Source organism: Bactrocera tryoni, chromosome 3, assembly GCF_016617805.1.
Source record: "Bactrocera tryoni isolate S06 chromosome 3, CSIRO_BtryS06_freeze2, whole genome shotgun sequence".
NCBI classification, from domain to species: Eukaryota; Metazoa; Arthropoda; class Insecta; order Diptera; family Tephritidae; genus Bactrocera; species Bactrocera tryoni.
The window spans coordinates 77720562-77743527 of record NC_052501.1 but is presented as its reverse complement, the minus strand read 5'-3'; the positions used below and the strand labels follow the sequence as shown (position 1 = coordinate 77743527).

The window sequence follows — 22966 nt, the reverse complement described above, 5'->3', positions numbered from 1 at the left end:
CGAATACTCAATGGCGTATGGCGCTCATAAAGAGGGAATGCAAGGCCAATGAATATATTCATTGATGGACTATATGTTTTAACAATACAGAAACAGATGTTGAGCCAAAAGAAAGAATTAAGAAAGTGTTCCATGAAAAATTTAGTCACGAGCCTTTTAAACCTCGAATCGCTTTTTGAACACCTAAGAACATTTTCGTAAATCTTTGCCAAACAAAAAAAATAAATCGCAAACGTGTCATATTAATAACAACAAATAAATGTTTAAATGAATAAATAATAGTTAAATTTTGTTTAAAAAAAATAGAAAAAAAAGCTAAAATTTTTGTCAGGAAGGCAAGAAAAAATAATTAATTTACAATTATAAACAATAATTAAATAACAATTAATAAATTGCAATTATTAACAAAATAATAGTAGATAAAAAGGTTTAAGCGCTTGAGACCGTACAAAACCTGGCAGCACAGGTTTATTAGACATATTCAATTTGGCTACTTTTTTTAAATTAATTTTTTTTTTTTTTGTAAGCAAAAAAGAATAATTTTGCATTCCTATTGTATCTTCGTGAAAAACTTTAAACGCATTAGTGTCGACTTGGAGTTTTTTCGCTAATCGGAAATATTATTTTAATTTTATATATTTATATACATACATATGTATAAGTTTTTGTTTTTCTAGCGAAGAAAACATACTCAGATAATACTCTAAGGATTTCTACTGAGCTGACAGATCTACGCCGAACTAAAATTTTAATCGGTTGCACCAACGGTTCGGTCGACACCACTGACCATAATTTACGATCTAGTTAAACGGAACGCAACCGAATTTTTAAGCCGCCAAGCACTGTCAAACCGGCAGCATTCCTTCAAATGACTTCAGAAATGTTTTCTTCCGCTAAACAACAACATATACGGATTAGCTCTGCTACCAACCATTTCGTACTTTTTTATCAATAATATAAACTTGCAGTCAATATAAAATAAAATTATATGCATTGACATTCTAATTGACCAACAAATAATATACAGCGCATACACTATTCAAAAGCCGTACATTTCAATTTAAGTACGTACTTAGTTGCCTTCAATAATTATTCATATGTTCATACATATATCTTTGTATATGTTAATGTAAAAGCCGGCACTTAATTTCTAAAATGTTTTTGTTTTTCATTTGATTCATTTTCAATGAATATCTTTTCAACTTACTCAGCATTATATGACGCTCTTAACTGCTACTGTTTAGTGGTCGTTCTTACCGACGATGGTGTTGTTGTTGTTTGTTGTCTTCATTCATATTAGTGTGAGTCTTACTAGCCACTTTGTTTGACAACACCCTGAACTCATCAGGCTCATACTCAGCATAGGCAATTTGCCGTTCCGGCGATGTTTCAGGTAACTTAGTTATCTTCTGTAAGCGTTGCTGTACAATTTGCCAATGACGTAGAATATAATCCTCGTGTGGCGCTAAATGATGCGCATAGCGTAAACAGGCAGCGGCGCGCGCCAAACGCTTACGCTCCACAAATACAACACATAAATTGTGTAAGCCCTGTATGTTGTGCGGTTCGAAACGTAATATACTGCGATAACATTGCTCCGCTGCGTCGAGATCCTTCATGTGATTTATATAGATATCACCGAGTAGTATTAAACCTTTTATATGTGCAGGATGATGACGTATTAGCTGATTCAGGTACGGTACTGCGTCCAACGGTCGATTCGCATCGGCCAATAGTAATGCTAAATTGAAGAGCGCACTACGAAAGTCGGCACGCAAATGTATAGCGCGTTTAAAAAATTGTTCCGCTTCGTCGAAATTCGATTCGTCCATGGCCAGCATGCCCAAATTGAAATAGACCTTCTCATTGTTCGCATCCTTATCCAACACCTTGAAGAGGCGCATGCGCGACAATTCACGCGCTTCTGCACCGCCATGCTCTTGCAATAGTATGGCGGAATTGAGTAATGCTTGTTCGTGTTCGGGATATAATTCGATTGCTTTGTTGAAGTAGACGTGCGCCTGCGCACTTTTACCCTGCTCCAAAAATACCACACCCAAATTATAATAAATATCAGCATTCTCACTGTCGTACAGTAGCGCCTTTTCGTAAACTTCTTGCGCTTGCGCGGTGCGATTCAGTTTCATCAATATATCACCACGATTGATGTACGCTTGTACATAGTCGGCGCGCATACTTATCGCCTGCCGATATAACAGATCAGCTTCTTCCAAGCGCGTACGATTGCGCGCTATCAGTTGTGCCAAATTTATGAATACATTTAAATGATTCGGCGCTACGCGCGCCTGATAACTCTCACCCGGTTTCACTTGCGGAAATAAAGATTTGGCTTGGCGATACGCGAATTCGGCTTGTTCGTATTGCTGCAGATTATTATAAGTGCGTCCTACATTGATGTGCGCGCCAATATCGTCGGGTTGTATGCGTACCGCTTGTTGGAAGTACGTTAACGCCTCAGCGTAGCGTTGCTCATTTTCGAGCGCGTGACCAACATTATTGAACAGTTTCGCATTGCGTCCGTTCACATGTACGCCTGACATAAATAACGTATACTCTGTACGCCAGTCTTTATTGCGCTCAAATGTCTTCAATGCATGCGTTAGCAACAACAAACCGAGTGCTAATTGCAGAAAGCGCCGCGCAATTGCGATTTTAACGCGCAAATACTCCTCCAATTGCATATAGCCGTAGGCTATCAGGAGACAATAACCCATGGAGGGCATGTACAGTATACGCTCGGCAATCACGAAGCCAACGTGAAAGAATAGATTCGAAGCGGGTAGGAAGGGTAACGCCAGCCAGGCCAGTCCCATCAGTAGCACGCGAGAGTGCATTAAATTTCGTGTCGTACAAGCGTGCCACGTCACTGCGGCTAGCGAGGCGAATGTCGCTACGGTGGCCAAATTGCGTGCGTCGCTAAAGCCCTCGATCAGTGGTATGGTGCCTGAAATGAACAGCGTAGAAATAGACATGTTAGGCGAATTAAATAAATAGTCTAAATCGTCGGGCTTAATTTCAACAAATATAGTATAATATATTGGGTAGTCGAAAAAGTCTTTTCGTATTTCTAATCAAACTTCAAATTTTTAATTTTTTTACATTTGTATGTACAAATACAAATGTATGTATCATTTTGGTCGACCACTTTTTGCCATTTTTCCGCTAGAGATATTATTCCAACAGTATAAATTGAGTAGCCGAAAAAGTATTTTTGTATTCCTCATCGAATTCTAACTTATTTTTATACCCTGAACAGGGTATATTAAGTTTGTCACGAAGTTTGTAACACCCAGAAGGAAGCGTCGGAGACCCTATAAAGTATATATACTATAAGGCAATATTACGATTCTTGGGGCGCCGCGATTTGATGGTACCATATATAAATGATCAGTATGTTAAGCTGAGTCGATTTAGCCGTGTCCGTCTGTCTGTCTGTCCGTCTGTCTGTATATATACGAACTAGTCCCTCATTTTTTAAGATATCCTTTTGAAATTTTGCAAACGTCATTTTCTCTTCAAGAAGCTGCTCATTTGCCGGAACGGCCGATATCAGACCACTATAACATATAGCTGCCATATAAACAGAACGATCGGAATCAAGTTCTTGTATGGAAAACTTTCACATTTGATAATGTATCTTCACCAAATTTGGCATAGATTATTTTCCATAGAAACAATGTAATCTCCGAAGAAATGGGTCAGATCGGTTAACTATAGCATATAGCTACCATACAAACTGAACGATCGGAATCAAGTTCTTGTATGGAAAACTTTCACATTTGACAATATATCTTCACCAAATTTGGTATAGATTACTATCTAAGGAAACAATGTAACCTCCGAAGAAATTGGTCAGATCGGTTAACTATAGCATATAGCTACCATACAAACTGAACGATCGGAATCAAGTTCTTGTATGGAAAACTTTTGCATTTGACAAGATATATTTACGAAATTTGGCATAAATTATTTTCTAAGGCACCAATGTAATCTGTGAAGGGTATATTAGCTTCGGTGCAGCCGAAGTTAACGTTTTTTCTTGTTTTTATTTATATTGATAAATAAATATACAAATATGTACCATTTTAGTCGACAACTTTTTGCCATTTTACCGCTAGAGATATTATTTCAACAGTGCAAATTGGATAGTCGAAAAAGTATTTTCGTATTTCTAATCGAATTTTAACATACTTTTTTTGTATATTTATATAACCACTTGCATTTAGTTAGAAAAAAATTTCGAAAACTTAAAAAAAATTAACGTTTCCTAACATTTTTCCTTAAATTTTGGTGGTTTAAATATAAATTGCAATATTTTTTCATTATAAGTTTCGTGAAAGCACATTAGCTACCGCGGCTACTAGTCTACAAAGGTATATATTTAAGCTCACCCATAGTCCAATCGCAGCACAGATTGCAAGGAAACAGCATCAGCCACAAGTTCAAGTAAATCAGGTAACTAAATGTAAGCTGACGCGTTGGTGTCGCTGCTGCCGAAGCGGGATTATCGAAACGCGTAAAGACTGGCAATTGCGAACCCATCACGTACACACGTCCAACCAACAGGGCAAACGTAATGCAGACGAGGAACCCCAAGCGACGCAACAAAGTACCATGCCAAATACCGCTCACACGATTATACACGCCGGCCGTTGGTGATGCACTAACTGCTGCGACTGTCGGACTTTTGGCTACATGTTGCGGCGTCAAGATACGCGTACGATCCTCAAATAAACGCTGCACACACAGCCACAACTCAAGTGGGCGCAACTGCTGCACCACGAACAATTCATAGGCGACGCAAATACCCGCTATAGTGATGCCTTGCTCCTTACACAGCATCGAGGCTAATAAGCAAGCGCCAAAAGTGCAACATAGTACCGACCAGCGTGTGCGTTGCCTCTTACCCGACTGCTGATGCTGCTGTTGCTGTTGATGCACTGACGACTGTTGACGATGTAGCAGCGTCGTTGACGTGTTAACAGCGCCGGCATATGCGAGAAATGCACACAAATAGAATATCGAGGAGAGTAATTCGGCACGTCCGACTACACCTGTAACGGCTTCTGTGTGTATGGGATGTACAGCGAATAAGAGTGCTGCCAAGAAGCTACAAGTGTTTATACGCAACATATTACAACGTTGTATTAACGCCAATGTAGATGCTCCCACAGCGCCGGCGCAATGCAATAGTAATAGTCTGCAAACACGACGCCACAACAGACAAACAACAATATGTAAGAGCATATTTACTATGTGATAGCCATATGGTTGAAGTTCGTGCAGCCAATAGTTGAAACGAAAGGTGAGCACTGTTAACGGTCGATATGATTTATGCGATTGCTCTTTGCGCATTGGCGTACCCCAGAAATCGTTGAGAAATATATTACGTAGCGGCGTGTACGAGCGTAGGTCTTTATTATCGCGCACAGCGCTAATATCGTCGAAGACCAACTCACATTGCGCACTATTCCAGTAACAGGCCACACACACGAATACAATAGCGAAGAATTGCAGTAGATTTCTGCTACTGTTGCTGCTGTTTGTGCTGTTACTTATCGCTTCGGCTCTCGTGAAGGAGCTGCTGTTGCTGCAGCTGCCATTACTGCGCAACTTTTCGCTATTGCTGCTATTGCCATTATTGTTACATACGGTTCGCTCGTATGATGTCATTATGTTATTTTATTTTCCTCGTCTTTTTGTGCTCCGCTCTATTTAGACTTATAGATTGCAATGAAAAAAAACTGAAGTATATAACAGCTTTACATGTATTTAACGCCGGTGTTGTTTATTATTATTTTTTATTGTTTCAAATACACTACTATATGCTGATCAGCTGTTTCTTGGCCAATGGTCTACGCAAAAAAAATCTTATTTTCTTATGTTCTTCTCTAGTTCTGCCGCTTTGTAATCATTTATGTACTATCGCATAGTCGAATTTGGTTGTAAATTACTAACACTGCGGTCTGTTGTTTTGCTTTTGTTTTGCCATTTATGGAATTTGTAATGTTACTACTGGAATGCACATACTCCTTGTATATATAGGAGCAAAGTGTAAGTGAGCATGTAGAATAATGTTAATACCGGCATGTACTTGTCCTCATGAACACCACACCCGTCTTTTGATGTATCCACACTTGGCTTGTTTGGTATATGCCGTGTTTTGACGCTCTTTGACCTTTGTGTTATTTTCATAGCATTGCAATCAAAAAGTTATACGTGTAAAACATTTTTATTTGCTAAATATCGCAAACGTTGCAAAGAATTGCAGCAAGTCTAAATATAAAGAGATAGAAAAATTCATTTTTAAAACATTTTGTATTTCTAATTATGGCCGTTCCCTCAATGTCTGATTAGCAGCCAGCTGTCATTTAAGTTCTGGTTAAAAAAATGTTTTTAACCAAAGAAGGAGCCTTGGTTAAGCTAAGTTCAGAACTTATTTGGCAGTTGGTTACTAACCAGATATCGAGAAAACGGTCCTTACGAGTTTAAAAGTTTTTTTCTTACAAATATTTCAATTTTATATTTTACCTTTATGTTCAGTGGTATGTAATTACAATTGTTTAACAGTCAGCAGCGGTTATATTGACAATATTTTTCCTTTGGCCATGGACAGTTGAAGTTTCAGTTAAAAAATTACGAACTTTGCAATCACATTCTCTTTTTTGCCGATGTACTTTTACACTAATAACTTTGAATCAAATACTGAAAATTGCTCTAAAAGCTTGTTATTTTGTATATGAGGATATTGAAAAACTTCTGAAAACCAGTTTTAGAAACCTGAGGATCCTGGAAAGAAAAAATAAAAAACAAATTAATTAAAGTTTGTTTATAAAAGATTATTTAAAAGCTGTCCAAAAAAGGCTTCTAAAAACAATTTTTATTGCTATGCCAGTGGTATACCACTTTACGCCGCAAAATTGTTTAATATATTATCTCAATGAGAAAATATGAAAGCAGTAGGCGACTATACAATATACACACATACAAACGTCTACCAGCAACGTGATTAAAAAATATACAAAATGGAATTAAAAACCACTGGGAGCTCGTTATATCTATGAGAAAAAATTAAGGCACTAAGCGACTATAAAATATAAACTTGATAAAAAAAAATGTGTTAAAATAAAATTTAAAAACTACTGGGAGCTGTCGTTTGTCAGCCTTATCGCACTGTTTCTAATTTAACAAACACTTATCCTTTATTTCACATATGTTTAACTGTTTATTTGCTATCAACTCGTGCAATACTTTAAAGATTCACAATGCAAACATTCATTCATAGCCAAAACTATCTATATTTTCAAATGTATACGTAATATAGTAATTATTTAAAAAATTTTCCACAAGCTTACAAGAAACCGCTTATACTGTTCGTGCACAACAAAGTAACTTTACATTTACTGTCCCAAATTCCGACTGCCCGTCGCCTTTGTGCATAGAATTTCTGATGGCTTAGGGTGTCTGCAATATGCATATGTACATAATAATGTACATCTCACAACACTACGCTTATACTACTGTTTCAACAGGAATTAAAGATGAAGTAACGCGACAGTAACAGCGTTAAAATTCACAATTCTTATACGTTTTGAATACACAGAAAAGCAGTTAGAAATAGTTTTTCTTTTCTATACATTTCGTAGTTCCCAGGTTTATTTGAAAGCCAACCGTTCATTGCCCTTTGAGCCAGGGTACAACACAATATCTGCACAAAGTCAAAATTTAGTGGAAAAAAAATTCGTACCAGAACTGCGTTACTTTGTTTTTGTTATGAACGTGGCTACAACGCAAAAATTGATGCCACACCAGGCTATATTACTCGTGAGCAGCTGGTGCTCTACAATGTTGCACTCAATGTCATCGATTTTACAAAGCACAACACGAATGATATGTCAACCAAGCCTGCAGCCGAGACTACCAGTTTTATTACATTTGCGAAAATACAAATACAGCAACATGATATGCGTTTTTTTTTGTTTTTGCTCTTGCTTTAGCTCCCATTTCCGGTTACACAGTTAAGCCAGTTTTCTGCTATACTCGCTGTGCAGTCACCCCATTACTTGGTTTTACAGATCGACATATACATATGTACATAGATGGTTGGTACTGAGCAACAATGTTGCGCGACCGAGTTTCCTAGTTTTGGAGCACAAACATGAGGATACTATACCAACCAGCATGCAGCTGCAGTGCAATTTTTGTACATATGTCTACTTGACCGCTCATTGGAGCACACGCTCAATAACACATTGCTATATGCACTTTCACTCGACACGAAACCACAACGGAAAATGTCCTGTTGTTGCAATCACACACATTCACAATAATAAATAATCGTCTCTCCTGTTAGACTGCAAAATACCTTGAAAAGAGCATGGCACGTGCTCGAAAATATGTAAAATTCTGCACAATACCTTTTTGAGCGTTAGAAATTGCAATTGAGTCCCATTCACTCCCGTATTCATTGCAGTTGCAGTTTCCATATCAGCCCCAATGGACTTTGTAAAATTACTTTGACCGATATAATCGGGAGTAGTCAGCGAAACAAACGTTTTTTTTTCTGCGCTCTTTACACATTTTCGGCGCGAAAATTATTCGCGTTTTCAGTCCGACCATTTTGAATTTGTACTTTTCACCCCGATACATCCTACTCTACTAGTTTGACGAGGTGATGTGAATAATAAATTGGCATTTTTAGCAATATTAGGTTATATCGGTAATCATATTTGAATATTACACATACATACATAACTGTTGTTAGTACCCCAGCTCTCCGCCTACCAAGAAATCTATTCAACTGGAATTTCTGCTTTTGCCCTGCAACTTTACAACAAATAATTAATATTTTAGATCACGCCATACACTAGTGCATGATCTGGACTCCTATTCAACTTGTATTTAATACCCTTAGTCCTGCAACTTTGCAACAAAAAATTTGTATTCATCCATACCACCCAAACAGTCGTGCATTAAGAAAAAGTAATTACAGATGCTTGCGAATTACGTATATTATACAATTAGGAAATTATTTAACTTACCTGTTTGAAATTCAACTTAAAGCTGCGTTAATAGCTACTTTTACAACTTTTAAAACCTTAATTTAAAGACTCCATTATTATTTCACAATACGTAGATTGAAATCTACATTTTTACTTTTCGCTGCTACTGCTGCGTTCCTTTTTTCTTCAACTACTTTGTTGCAAATGACTTTGTCGATGTAGCTACTGTCAACATTGTTGTTGCCGCCATAGGTTATTTCCATCGCAGGGAATGGAATGTTATCTGTTACAAACCGCAACACTGCGATTTTTAATGCGCATTTTTATTTTTTCCAGCAATTGGTACGTAACTCCAGTACCAGGGTTACACAAATTTTTTAAACCATTTTTATATTTTAATATATATATAAAAATTTTGTGCACATGTTCTACAATTCACAAGAATAATCAAATGTGCCTTTTATTTTGTGCTATCTTCGCATTTTTTGTATTGCTGTTGGCAACGCGAATGTAGAATATACAGATGTTGCCATCTAAAAAACTGTAAAATGTAAGCGTAATAGGAAGTTTCGTTTGGCAAATGTTTGAATAAAGCATATTTTTCATTAAAATTAATACAATACTTTACAGTAATAAGACATGTTTTAAATTAGCAACAGCAACTGATTTATTTTCAAATATTCTAATATCTAACTGTCTGACAACAATTTAAAACTTTTACTTCAATTCTACTTTTATTTTACGCGTTTGTGAAAACTTCCACAATATGGCAACACAAAATGGAAGTTGGAGAAAGTTTGACGCATAATTTTGACGTTTGGCACGGCTGTAAACCCGGAAAAATAGGTTAGCAAACGAAAGAGTGAAAATAATTAAACATTTTATTATAGTTTTATTATTACTAGCTATTATGACTACGGAGGACTTTTATTTACGTTATTATGTTGGCCATAAGGGCAAGTTTGGTCATGAGTTTCTGGAGTTCGAATTCAGACCGGATGGTAAACTGCGCTACGCCAACAACTCTAATTACAAAAACGACACAATGATCCGTAAGGAAGCATTCGTGCATCAATCGGTGATGGAAGAGCTAAAGAGAATCATTTTAGATTCAGAAATTATGGCTGAAGACGATTCACCGTGGCCACCACCGGATCGCGTAGGCAGACAGGTAAAATTAAATATTTAATGTGAATATGTATGCATATTTATTTATAATGTCACTTTTAGGAGTTGGAAATTGTCATAGGTGATGAACATATATCCTTCACTACTTCGAAAACAGGCTCACTAGTCGATGTGAATCGTTCAAAAGATCCCGAGGGTCTCCGTTGTTTCTATTATTTAGTACAGGATTTAAAGTGTTTGGTGTTCTCACTTATTGGACTGCACTTCAAAATTAAACCAATATAATAGTGTAATTTTGTAACTTTAATACTGACATACTTATGTATATTTAATTTCCATTTTGTATTCGCAAAACTTTGCTTTATTTCAATTAAAATCTAAACATACTTACGAACGCGGTTTCAATTATGATAGGTCAAAAATTTTAGTACTGAAAATTTTTGAGACACTCGAATGGTTTATAATGTTTATAAAAGTAGAAATATATTTACCAGTCTGTAGGACTAGTCCAATAGTCGGGTACAAGAACTATCAACTCGACAGCTTTCTTATAAACCATAACAAAGTTATTACTTGCCTTTCTGGTGTTTCGTATTTTTGGCATATGGTTAAACGTCAAATCAGTTCTTTATAAGTAGACCGCTTTTCAACAATTTTATTGCTTAGAAATATTTAAAATTGCTTTTTAATTTATTCAAAGGATCTAATAACTTGCATGCATATTAAAAACATTTTTCTTTCGATAGAATAACACTCATTCCTATATACCGCAAAATTTATTCCAACACAAAATAGTAAAATATTAACATTTAATAGCATTGAGATTAACTTGAGTAAATATAAGGTGACACTGGTTACTTAAGGCTAGCGCAGGCTATATAAATTATTTGTAAGTAAATGACATAAACTATATTGTAATTTTCCTAGACTGATTCAAATAGTAGCAAGACACAGGTAAAGTTGCAATGACAAATTTTACACTATTTTAAATCAGTCTGCACAAAATTATTGCTTAAACTTATATTTAATATATGCAGTAGATATGTACGTATGAGAATATTCCCAAAAATTATTTCTAAATGTATCATATGTATGTATGTAATAGACTGCTATATAGCATAATAAGTATTTCTTAAGTGTAAAATGCTTGTGCATTAGAGTAAATAAATGCATATTTTCTGCACAAATTCTACATATATTTATATTTTTGTAAATTTAAAAATTGTAACAATTTTGTAAATGTCTAATATCAAATGCTTAACTGGTAAAAATTGATTTCTAAATTTTTTTGTGGCTTTTGACGCATTTTAATAGCGCACGGGGCTAAATTCAGTCTTTGGGATTCAATACGGGTTAGTGTGTAAAAATAGAGCGTATAAGTTGATATATATAAACATTGTTTTCAAACTCATCTGCACTCTCTTTACATATATGGATAGTCTAAGTATATGATTAAATATTGATATATACATACAAATGTATAGATGATGTATGCATGTAGATATGTATTAATAGGTGCCATTATATCGTGCAAATAACTATAAAAACATTCATATATGCACTATTCTATTTTATAAAACTTCCAATATAAAAAATGTAAAATGTATTATTCGCCTATAAAATATTCGTATATACAACATTGTTGTGCTAAAGGAAACTTTTGTAGAGTCTTATGCGTAAGTCTCAAAGTCATAATTGTGGTGGCAATTGCTGTTGTTGCTGTTGCTGCAATGGCGATTGCACATAAGTTGTTGCTGCCGCGCTTGTTCTGGGATGTTCCATGAAGTAGTTGCCACCATTTTGATTGTTAGACAATAAATTTGGCGATATCTGTGGTTTATGTTGTTGTTGTTGTTGTTGCGTTGTCAACGGTGTATATATTAATTGGTTTTGTGATAATTGACCTGGCGACACTTGTGCAGAGTTGACAAGTAATGCTGAATTTTGTGTGCCCAACGTAGTCGTCGGTGTCGTCAAGGCATCTTTTGGACAGCCGATTGTCAAACGCACATGAAGACCCGATTCTTTTATAAGGTTGACCACGTCACCATGTGACATGCCGGAAATGTCTATGCGATTAACAGCAATGATACGATCACCAACTTTTAGCTCACCGCAACGATCGGCCGGACTGCCTGGTATCAATTTGCCTGCAAAAACACACAAAACAGCATTACAATCATTTCATAACCATTTGAGCAGTAACAGCTAAATATGTATATTTTGTCACATTTACCAATAGTAGAGCCGTAGAATTGATTTGACGAAGATATGATTACAAAACCGAAGCCTTCGGACTCGTGTCGACTAACTATAACATCGTATGGGTATCGGTATGTATTGCGCAGGGGCACGTTTAATGGCGGCGGTGGCGGTAAGGGCAATTGTTGTTGTTGTTGTTGTTGTGGTTGCAATAAATGTGGTTGAAGTGTTAACCGCAAGCGACGACGTAGTATCATAGTCACTTGTCCTCGCAACGCGGCCTCACCCATTAATGAAACAACTTTGTGGTGCGACGAATTGACCTTCGGAGAAAAGATGAATATAAAAATTAACAGTTACCTAAAATATTTAGCACGTTCACCAAATATAAACTTACCACATTGATACCGTCTATGCTGAGTATCTCGTCACCTGTATTAATGCGTTGGTCATTATCCGCAGCACCGCCGGGAACAATGTGACCCACAGTCACTTGTGAGCCCTCCTCCGTGCCGCCAACAATGCGAAATCCAAAACCAAGAGCCTGACGTTCCAAAGTGACTTCACTCAACTCATATTGTTCCGTCGTTAGTTCGTCCAACGCATCGATTGCGCCGCCATTGCGTTGCAGAAACGGTAAATTACCGCTCGGTGATGACTGCATCGTATTGGTGTAGTTGCTGGCACCTAACCAAGACAACGCTGGCGTTTGCGATACACTACTAACAGCCGGTGAATGTTGGGAAGTTTGCTGATGTTGTTGTTGTTGCAACAGTTGCTGGTTAGCATACGGCGCTGGCGAGAGTTTCTGTGGTTGTGGCATATCAAGCGTGGAGAAGCCCACACGGCGACGGTCACTCAGCAGCTCGTTAACACGTTTTTGCATGCGTTCATTTTGTATGTGTGCCGCTTGTAACGGTGTAGTCGCATGCAAAGATGCCGGTGAGTACTGTGCACCGTGTGGATGTGTATGCATATGCGGCGCTGGTGGTTGTGGTGGTGGCGGCAATTGAAGTGGGTGATGATGCAGGATATTGTGATGTGTAGCGGATGTTGTTGTCAAACCAAGCGACGTCGATGGTGAATAACTGCTGCTGGCAGAAAAGCTAAGATGTGGCGGTGTGGGCAATTGTTGTGGCGCATAGAAATTGTTCATGCTGTTGGGCAGCGGAGAAATGCCATAAATATTGTTGCCACCAACTGTACGCATGCCGGCCGAAACGTACTCTTGATGATCGTAACGCATGGGATCAGCAACACTTGAAGGCAACGAAAGGCCACTGGCGTGGTGGTAGCCAGTGCCAATATTAATGCTACCCATATTATTATCGACATTACCAGCATTGGCGCCACCATTGCCGGCATTTTCGGTTAGCAATGTCGCACCGGCCAAACGCTCACTCAAACTGGTCACCAATTTCGGATATGGATCCAAGTATGGTATATCTTGACTAATTGCCTCAATTTCCTGTAGGCTATTTGTGGATTTATGCGTGACAGCATCCACCAACTGGCCCTTATTGGCCGATAACCTGCCATCTACGTTGCCATCGTTAACATCAACACTATGCTGTAGCTCATCATTCGGGGTTTGTGCACGTGTACGACGCGTATCGACCAGCGGTGTTTTTGGACGTATTGGCAGAATCTCCTTTTGTTGTGTACTATATAGATCTGCGGTCGGCGTCTTGCTACGAAACAATGAGGACGTAAAATTCTTGCGTAATTTCGCCACATTACCCAGATTACTGCCACTTGTGGTGCTTGTGGGCGGTGGATTACTTAAAATGTTCGTACTATAAGCGCCTCCTGCTGGTGAGGCATTAGCACTATTCGAAGTTGGACCACCACGTTGGATTTTCACATGCGTCGGTTCAATTTTCGAACAATCCTTCAATATCTGCACTACTTCAAGGTGACTCTGTTGATGCACATCAATACCGTTAATCTCTAATAGTACGTCACCCTCTTGAAGTTGCGTACAACAATTATAGTCGAGTATCTTCTTCACCTTCTGACCATAAGCCGAATCGGCAATGGTGAAACCGAAACCCATGGCACCCTTTACAATCGTAAATGTGTGCACTTGCAACTCTGGTTTTTTCATTAAAATGAAACCGTCATTTAAGCCGCCCGTTACTGGTGAGTGCTGATTGCGCATTTGGTTGTGTTGGTTGTGAGATTTTGTGCCGCCTCCGTCGCCGCCGATGGTTTCGAGAAAATTATAATTACCATCCATATGTAGATCGAGTAGCATACGACGCTGTTTGTCTGTCGCTGCAACGCTAACACCATCCACCGCTATGGTGGTGACCACCTCGGTGTTGGGGTCATTGGGATCAAATGGTAAAGGATAGCCACGACATACCACTAATGTAACGGTTTCGCCTGGCAAAATCGACTGGAAAATATTGACCTGCACAAAATTTTATGATAAGTTTGAAGATAAATTTTTTAAGTAAAAAATTTAATATTTATTTAAGTACTAAATAAAGTTCCGTTATATAAAAAGATAACTAATTTAAGTAACTTAAACTAATGAAAATAAAAATATAAAGTTTTTCTCATAATAAATTACATAAAGTAAGAAGAAAAATCAACTCACCATCTCGTGATGCGTAAACCCGAGCACACAGGTCTCATTCACATACACCAACACATCGCCGGTCTGCAGTTGGCCATCCAACCACGCTGGTCCGTGCGGCACAATCGACTTGATTTGCAGAAACTCTTCCGCGCCATCATCGCCGCCCACAATGGTGATGCCGAGTCCGCGTGCAGACTTCACCAACGATGCGGTGATGCGCTCGCCCTGCATCTCGCTGGGATTTCGCGTAAATTTGTATGCCAGCAGTGCTGTTGGTGTCGACTGCATACCCGCGCCCGTTGGCGGTGGTTGCATACCACGCTGCGATATATCAACCATATTGTTGCCAAGCGCTGGAGTAACACGATCGTCATCGTCAGCGCCAATTACATTGCTACCAATGCCAGCGCCATTCACCAAATTAGTTGTTATTTGTGTAGACGGTGTTTGCGGGCGCTGTTGGTGTTGTTGTTGTTGTTGTGATTGTTGATTGGTAGGTGGTGGTGGCGGTGGTTGTTGGTGTGGTATATAACCCATTCCTTGCGTATTTTGTGTACTGCTGTGTGCAGGTGGCGGCGGTTGCTGTTGTTGTTTTTGCCTTTGTTCAGCTGCGCGACGTTTAGCTTCCAAAACTGGATTTTCATACTGTGTGCGCCGGTTAACGTGATCTATGTAATAGGTACCGTACAAGGAATCTTCGATTTTCTCCCAACCGTAGGGGAGCTCATCGTCGCCGCAGTCTTCTAGCGATTTCTTTTGAAATTTCGATAGACGCGGATCGAGCCAATGAGACGTGCCGGTGTTGTGACTAGTATAATGCAAAGACAAAAAAAGAATATACAAAGAAATATATGAAAGTTTTTTCTGAAGATCTTTATCTTGATTTTGATCGGTCCGCTCTGAATAATATCTTCAGAGATTGTAGTGTTGTCTTGAATAATAACCTATGTCAAATTTCGGAAAATACCCTGTCCAATAAAAAAGTTATCCAAACAAGGACTTCATTTGGATCGTTTAGTTTGAATGACAGCTATATCCTATAACAATCCGATATCGGCGATTCCGACAAAAGATCAGTTTCTATAAAATCTGAATAATCACTTGTATGGGATATGTGTATATGTTATAGTTTTACGATCTGATCGATTCCGACAAATGATCAATAGAATATCAAATGCTTCGTCTTAAAAACTGCTGGCTCAAAACTGGGTTTGGACCCATAGTACTTAGACAAAGTTGTGAATGATCCGTAGAACAAGTCCCACATACGCGATTATAGTTTTTTGGCTCCCTCTACCCGCTCTAATATGGATGCTTACTTACTCGATAAAATACAATTCCCCGCGTTCGGTGTAAGCAGTCTCCCACTTGGGTGGCAAAGGTCCTAGTCCATCTCCTGGATCGTCAATATCCAAAACAGTATTATCACTGGTCGGAACGCCATTATAACAATTTTGGAGCAAATTTTCTGTAAAAAAAGGAAAATACGCGATTTAATTTCATAACATAACCATACATAAAAATATTATTGACAGAAAGAGCGATAAGTCAGTCCCTACGATCCACCAACCCAATGTTCGATTTATGCAGATTGTAAAAATATAGGTGAATCCCCTTAATAGGCGCACATTCGTAGATAAACTCTGAACTCAGTGCATATTTCTGATCCCTAAAGGTTTCTCAAAATAAACTATCAAGTATGAGGTATCAGTTATGGAAAGTTCTCTGAGCGCCATTCACATGGGAATGGCCAAAAACGATTATTTTACATATGACTAAAGGAGCTCCTCTGAGTAGCCAAAAATATCGGTTTGAAGGCGAACTAAAATGAGAAGGTGACATATGCTTTCCCCTCGAAATCCAACGTATAATGACTCTTGCCAACAGATGCTACTTCGGACTGAGTAAAAAGTCCTCTCTCGACGAACAAAGAACAATCTCTACAAGGCACTCATCATCCCAGTCCTGCTATATGGGGCAGAGGCATGGACGATCACAACAGCTGAAGCATCTCGGTTGCCATACTTTTCAGGCGCTTGGCGATTTGTATGGGATACAATTTTTTGCAGGCTCTAGGCGTCTTGTCGGTATGCGACGGACTTTTTGATTCATACCTAGGAGCTCTGAGTATCACAAAGAACAAGCCATTAAAGCAGTCCAAGTGGGATTATTAGAGGGCTCACGAGTAATCAGCATATTTACCAAAACGAATGGGGATTTTATTGCTGAGAATACAGAAAATGTTGTTATGGCCGCAGAAAACATTCCTAAAGTAATTTTGCCGCCAAGTTGAGGGTCCTGGGCCGGATAATAATACGGGTACGTTCCGTTAGAAAGATAAAAAAGTGAGCTTTGCTATCTTTATGACAGCGACCTCAACAAAAATCAAGGCATTGAAACTCCCAACACTCGAGTTGACATCTGAATGGCTACAGACCCTACATTCATAGCAGGAAGAGATGCCAATTGGTTGTACCAGCGGAAAGTAAACACCGGTTAAAGTTAACGAATTCATTTTCTGTTCCCACGACAGTCGGGTCTACGTAACCCGAACGGACCCGGATTTTTTTATGCGGACAAGGACTGTCAACTCGACAGAATTCTGACGCTACAACAGCGAATTAATTTTTCTTTTCAACAATTTGTCGGCCAAATAGCATTCTAGCATCTGAGCAGCATACGACAACGTACTTATCTTATTTTCATTGTCTACAAAGCATGATACGAGTATATGCCACCACATGACGTCCGGTCGTTTGGCGGCAAACAATCTCGCAAAGCTTATTTTTACTCAACCACAAAACTATTCCACTTAATTGATTCCGACGCAGATAAGTGGAAGTAATTTTAGCAATGACACCAATCCAGATTTACTATCCGGTAGGTAGCCGGCGATTCGCCTTGTCATAAAGCCGCACACAACTTCTTCCAAACCCAATAAACGACATTCCCGGAATGCAAAATGTGTATGTATGCATGTAGGAACAAAGACAACACACACAACAACATTTATAAACAACGAGGGTCCAGCTAAAAGGCGCGAAAATTGGGGGATACCGAAAGCATTAAATCTATTCATTGCACTAATGTGTATGTATGTATGTACATATGTAGTAGATACGGGTAGTGGTGCATAAAATAAGCCCCAACACTAACTCACATCTAAAATAAAACGAACGAAGCGTGAACTGAAGGATCTCATCTATAAAAATAACAAAACAGAGGTAAGCATACGAAGAGCTTTATGAAGTTGCAAAGGGTTCTCAGAGACAACCAAACCACAAACTACTGATGTATATATGTATGTGTAAACATTAGACCAGGGCGATTCTTTCTAAAAGCAAGTTTAACTCCGCCAAAAAAGTGGAAAGTAAGGAAAACTTTGTAAAAAAAAAAAAAGAGCAGTGGCTCTTAATTATCTTCAAGATTGACTCACAAATGAATTATTCGCTAAACTTTGTTTGGGAAAAAGGGCTTAGCCAGGCAAAAAGCCAAGTTTCTGACTGAAAGTAGAGGGCACAGAAGAGAAGTTATCAACGAAATACAAGGCTAAAGTTATCATTCATTAAGATTTGACTTTTATCGATATTTCCACATCATCTATAAGTTGTGGCTTTGAAATCACTAAAGTCTCTTAGGGTCTCGTCGAAGTTGATGAAAGATCTCTTAGTGGAACTAATTTCTTATTTTACGATAACCCAGCAATGACTTTCAGGATAGTGATATGCCTGGGAACTGCGAAACAGATGAACTAACCAGAACTGGCACTACACTACAATTAGACGCTGGAAATGAGGGAATTTATATACATACCGCTGGCTACTTGTAGGTAATTGCCAATTAAGTTATACACATAGCTTACTCTTGGTGGAATTAATCCCTGATTTGCTCATAAAGCAGGCAAACGTGGCATAAATGAAATATGAATCCGCACACGACGGCTATTAAAATTAAAAAAAAAAAAAATGATATAAGAACTCTAGAAGGAGTGCTAACAGATCACTGTCTATTAAGCAGACATGCCTGTAGTCTAGGAAGACCATATAGTTATTATTGTAGAAGTTGTCAGAAGGTAGAAGTGGAGAAGACTATAAAACACCTTTTATGCGGATGTAAGGCTCTATAAAGGAGGGTTTCTTGACGGCGTCTGGGAATTTGCAAAGATAAAACTTTTCGTACTTATGAGCTTCATCAGAAGCACAGATTGCTTTACAGAGAAGCCAATAGAGTGAGGCGACTTTGGTCTCAGTGGTGTCAAATTGGGCTGCCTAAAGGCCTAGGTACGTCTTTAGACAGCCCCTGTAACTACTTACCTTCCAACTCTTGCATACAACTTGACAGCTTGTGTCCGACTAGATTTTTAGTCTTACGGCATGAAAACTACCTATTGGACAAAGTCTAGTAAGAACTGCACCAATTGCGGCAAGATGAACTTTGCTAAAGGGCAAGTAGTTAAGTAGATCTCCCGCGTACTACTACAGCCCAAAAATATCGACCAATTCATGCAAAGACTGGCTGAAGCTCTTATTAAGCGACTACCCCCATCCACATATCCTATCCATCGTTAATATGTGTGAAAAACCACCAGGAGTAGACACAACGCAGTGATCCCAGTTTACTGGGCTGCAGTTCTTGGAAAGTAGTTCAGCGTGGTTCCCTTTTGGACGCGCTTTATATCCCCAGCTTCGCTGAGTTTTAGAGCGACCGTCGCAACAATGCGTCTGCTTTGCTCTGCTCTGTAATACCATTAGAAAGATAGTGGTATGGCTTCCTTAGTATTGTTCTTAATTTTGAAGAATATTGCCGGGTTCTTGCCGGTTACGTGGATACGAGACCCATCTTTAGTGTAGTTTTATTGACAATAATTGACATTTTCAACTAAATTGATGACCCAGCCTAATGTTTATAAAGATTCTATATAAGTATATATGTACAAGTATGTACGGGTTTTCATGCCTATGCGAAGTGCATAAAGTGGCGGAAGATGGAGTAAAAACCATATTGGTACTGCGGCTGCGGCACTAGCACTCTCGCTGGGTAGAGCTTCATGTTGCTGTGTTTGTTGTTAGTGGTGTTAATATTTGCTTAACTCCGCTGCTGTAGAATGACTGTTAGCACTGCTGACCCACTTTTACGGCGAGCGCGACAGCGGCGACAACAGGTTAAAAACCGATCTTTGCATTAAACACTAATAACAACAAAGCGACGCTTTAAAGCACGGCGTGGTCGACCAAAAAAACATTATTCTTTCAATTTGTCTTGTTGAGATTTCTAAACACCGGCTAATAGATAACAGCAACAAAAGCAACAAAGGGGTTAGCGTTGAATGGAAGAATTGGCTGAAGATGCTGTTGCGCACAAGTGTTATTGTTGTTTTGAGTCACATAATAAGCAATTGCGCAAACAATGGAATGTGCAGAAAGAAGTCTTTACGCATAGAATACGAAGTATAATAGCTTTACAGGGCAGATAAAAAGAGAAATGTGAGATTATGAAGAGTGTGCAAAATTGCTTCAGAAATTCAAAGAATTTCGGTAAATGTAAGTATGTAATTAAAATATTTAGAACACTTTTAAAATATGGATTTTGCTTGAAATTGTGTGCTTTCAATGAAATCAGGGCAACGCACTCATTGAAAATGTCGCAGTAGTGTTTTGAGGAGTCTACTTCATCACGAACGTATTTGAACTGGCATAAAGTATACAGTAAAGATTGTGAAATCATCGGAATGTTGCCTCATATGCGTCTCAGGTGTCGTCCATGCACCTCTGTTGCTGGCGATAAAATCGAAAATTTTACAGAAATAGTGCTTGAAAGTCGTCATGTTGGCACAGCGAATAGAGTAGAGGATCACAACATTCCTTCAAAAACGAAGTAGAAGTGCGAAAGGGATGCTTGACAGCGTAGTTGTTAAGTCTCATTACTGGTGGCGAGACGATGTCGAAATTGTCCAATTATCTAGCAAATGAAATGAGAACGGTGAGAACGTAACCTGCCATGACGATCCAAAAAATTAAAAAAAAAACCAAGGCAAAGTAGCTCAAAAATTAAGGTTGTGTTCACTATGAACTCGTTCCATAGGGTCAAACGGTCAATACGGAATACTACTTGGGCGATTGGCGGCGTCTACGTGAAGCAATTCGGGTATATGACCGGATTTATAGTTTTCTGCCATAAATTTTTTACCAGTATAATGTGCCATCACATTCTAGCATGTTGTGAATCGAAAAAAAAAAACACAGACACTGAGGGCACCTTATGCGTTGGCATGCTAGTTTTTGCCAATTTTGAAGACGATAATAAGGATTTATATTAAAATTCTTGAATGTACTCCTAATTTTTTTGTAAGTCTGGCTCAAATTTGATCATGGGTTTCATCGTAGATACTCAATGGAAATCACTCGAGTTCGAATATGATGTTTAAGACGACTTTCCTGAAGATCGTACAAAATCAGTTGTTGTTCTGGAAACTATTGATGCTGTGTACAAACTGATATTGCAAGATCGTCACGTAGCCTATCATGAGGTTGAGACAACTATAGTCTTTAGTTTGGCATTTCATTATGGAAAGACTTATGCCTTAACAACGTGTTTCGCACTAACGGTCAACATCGCACTATGGGCTGTTGAAAAGTTCCAAGTGGACCCAACGTTTTCGAGCAAAATTTTCTTCAGCACATTTCTCAATCGGTATGTAAACGAGCAAAATTGAAGTATTTTAGAATTGTCGACGAGATTCAAGAGCTGCCATTTTATCCAGAAAAAACAATGGTTTAGTGTTGTGTCTTCAAAGATGATACCGGTGAGAACGTAACCGTCAATGGCAACCGTTATCGCGGCATGATAACCGACTATTTGATGCTTGAAATTGAAGCTCGTGATCTCGGCGACCTCTCCGAACCGTTCGATTCTAAACGAGGTTTCAGACAATGCGACCCTCTATCGTGCGACTTTTTCAATCGGCTGTTAGAGAAAATAATTCGAGCTGCAGAACTTAATCGAGCAGGTACAATCTTCTATAAAAGTGTACAGCTGCTGGCGTTTGCCGATGATATTGATATCATTGGCCTCAACACCCGCGCCCTTTATGTCTGTCTTTTCCAGACTGGATAAGGAAGCGAAGCAAATGTGTCTGGACGTGAACGAGGACAAGGCGAAATATCTCCTGTCATCAAACAAACAGCCATCGCACTTGCGACTAGGCTAACACGTCACTGTTGACAGTCATAACTTCGAAGTTGTAGATAATTTGGTTTATCTTTAACTTTGATCTATCTATAACTCTATAAGTCACTCATTATTCCCGTCCTGCTATATGGTGCAGAGGCATGGACGATGACACCATCTGATGAGTCGACGTTACGAGTTTTCGTGAAAAAGGCTCTGCGGAAGATTTATGGTCTGGTATTCGACGCAATACCCGGCGGGGGAAGCAGAGAAAGAGGAAGACCTCCACTTCGTTGGAAGTACCAGGTGGAGAAGAACCTGGCTTCGCTTCGAATTTCCAAACGACTGACGCGCTGTTGTTAACATGTATAGTATAATCGCGTAAGCGGTGTCAACACATCTTATCATCAAAAGTAGGGAACCTCGAAAAGGATCACCCTTTATAAGTCCCTCAAGTACTAAGCGAAAATATAGGCGCTCTTCAGCTCTGAAAATAGTGCGAAGAAACAAAATTCTCACGAGTTCTCAATTCGAAAATACACATTCATATTGCTCGATTGCCAACACTTGAGTTTCGCTTAAAAGAAAATAATTATTATTTCTTTGTGTGTGCATTTGATACAATAATTACTTGTCATAACGGTAAAGTATTTCAATAATGCATTTAAATATTTTCACCATTAAACTCAAGTGTCTGTCTGAAGGGATCAATGACTCAGAATGAATAAGAGAGCATGTAAAAAGTTTAATGAGGGAGAAATCTTTTTACTTACACTCATTTGCATTATATGTTTATATGTATGTATATACTATGTGTGGGTATATAAACTATGCATGTGATTGCATAGCAAGACCCTAC

General features: G+C 38.6%; 2 protein-coding genes across 2 annotated transcripts in view; one reads left to right on the top strand and one right to left on the bottom strand.

Moving 5' to 3' along the window:
• Positions 1 to 762: 762 nt before the first annotated feature.
• LOC120770786 overlaps positions 763 to 22966 on the bottom strand; it is a 42631-nt gene continuing 20427 nt past the window's right edge. Inside the window, exons 3-9 of the mRNA XM_040098365.1 lie at positions 16264 to 16408; positions 14959 to 15748; positions 12751 to 14769; positions 12388 to 12676; positions 11843 to 12301; positions 4413 to 5702; positions 763 to 2965 (exon numbers count right to left, since the gene is read on the bottom strand). Coding sequence (XP_039954299.1) covers positions 1254 to 2965; positions 4413 to 5702; positions 11843 to 12301; positions 12388 to 12676; positions 12751 to 14769; positions 14959 to 15748; positions 16264 to 16408 — 6704 coding nt within the window. The 3' untranslated portion in view covers positions 763 to 1253. The remainder of the gene's footprint in view (positions 2966 to 4412; positions 5703 to 11842; positions 12302 to 12387; positions 12677 to 12750; positions 14770 to 14958; positions 15749 to 16263; positions 16409 to 22966) is intronic.
• LOC120770379 (protein mago nashi) lies at positions 9797 to 11094 on the top strand. Its single transcript, XM_040097799.1, has 3 exons — positions 9797 to 9869; positions 9929 to 10194; positions 10254 to 11094. The coding sequence occupies exons 1-3, from the start codon at positions 9803 to 9805 to the stop codon at positions 10434 to 10436; spliced, it is 516 nt and encodes a 171-aa protein (XP_039953733.1). The 5' UTR covers positions 9797 to 9802; the 3' UTR covers positions 10437 to 11094.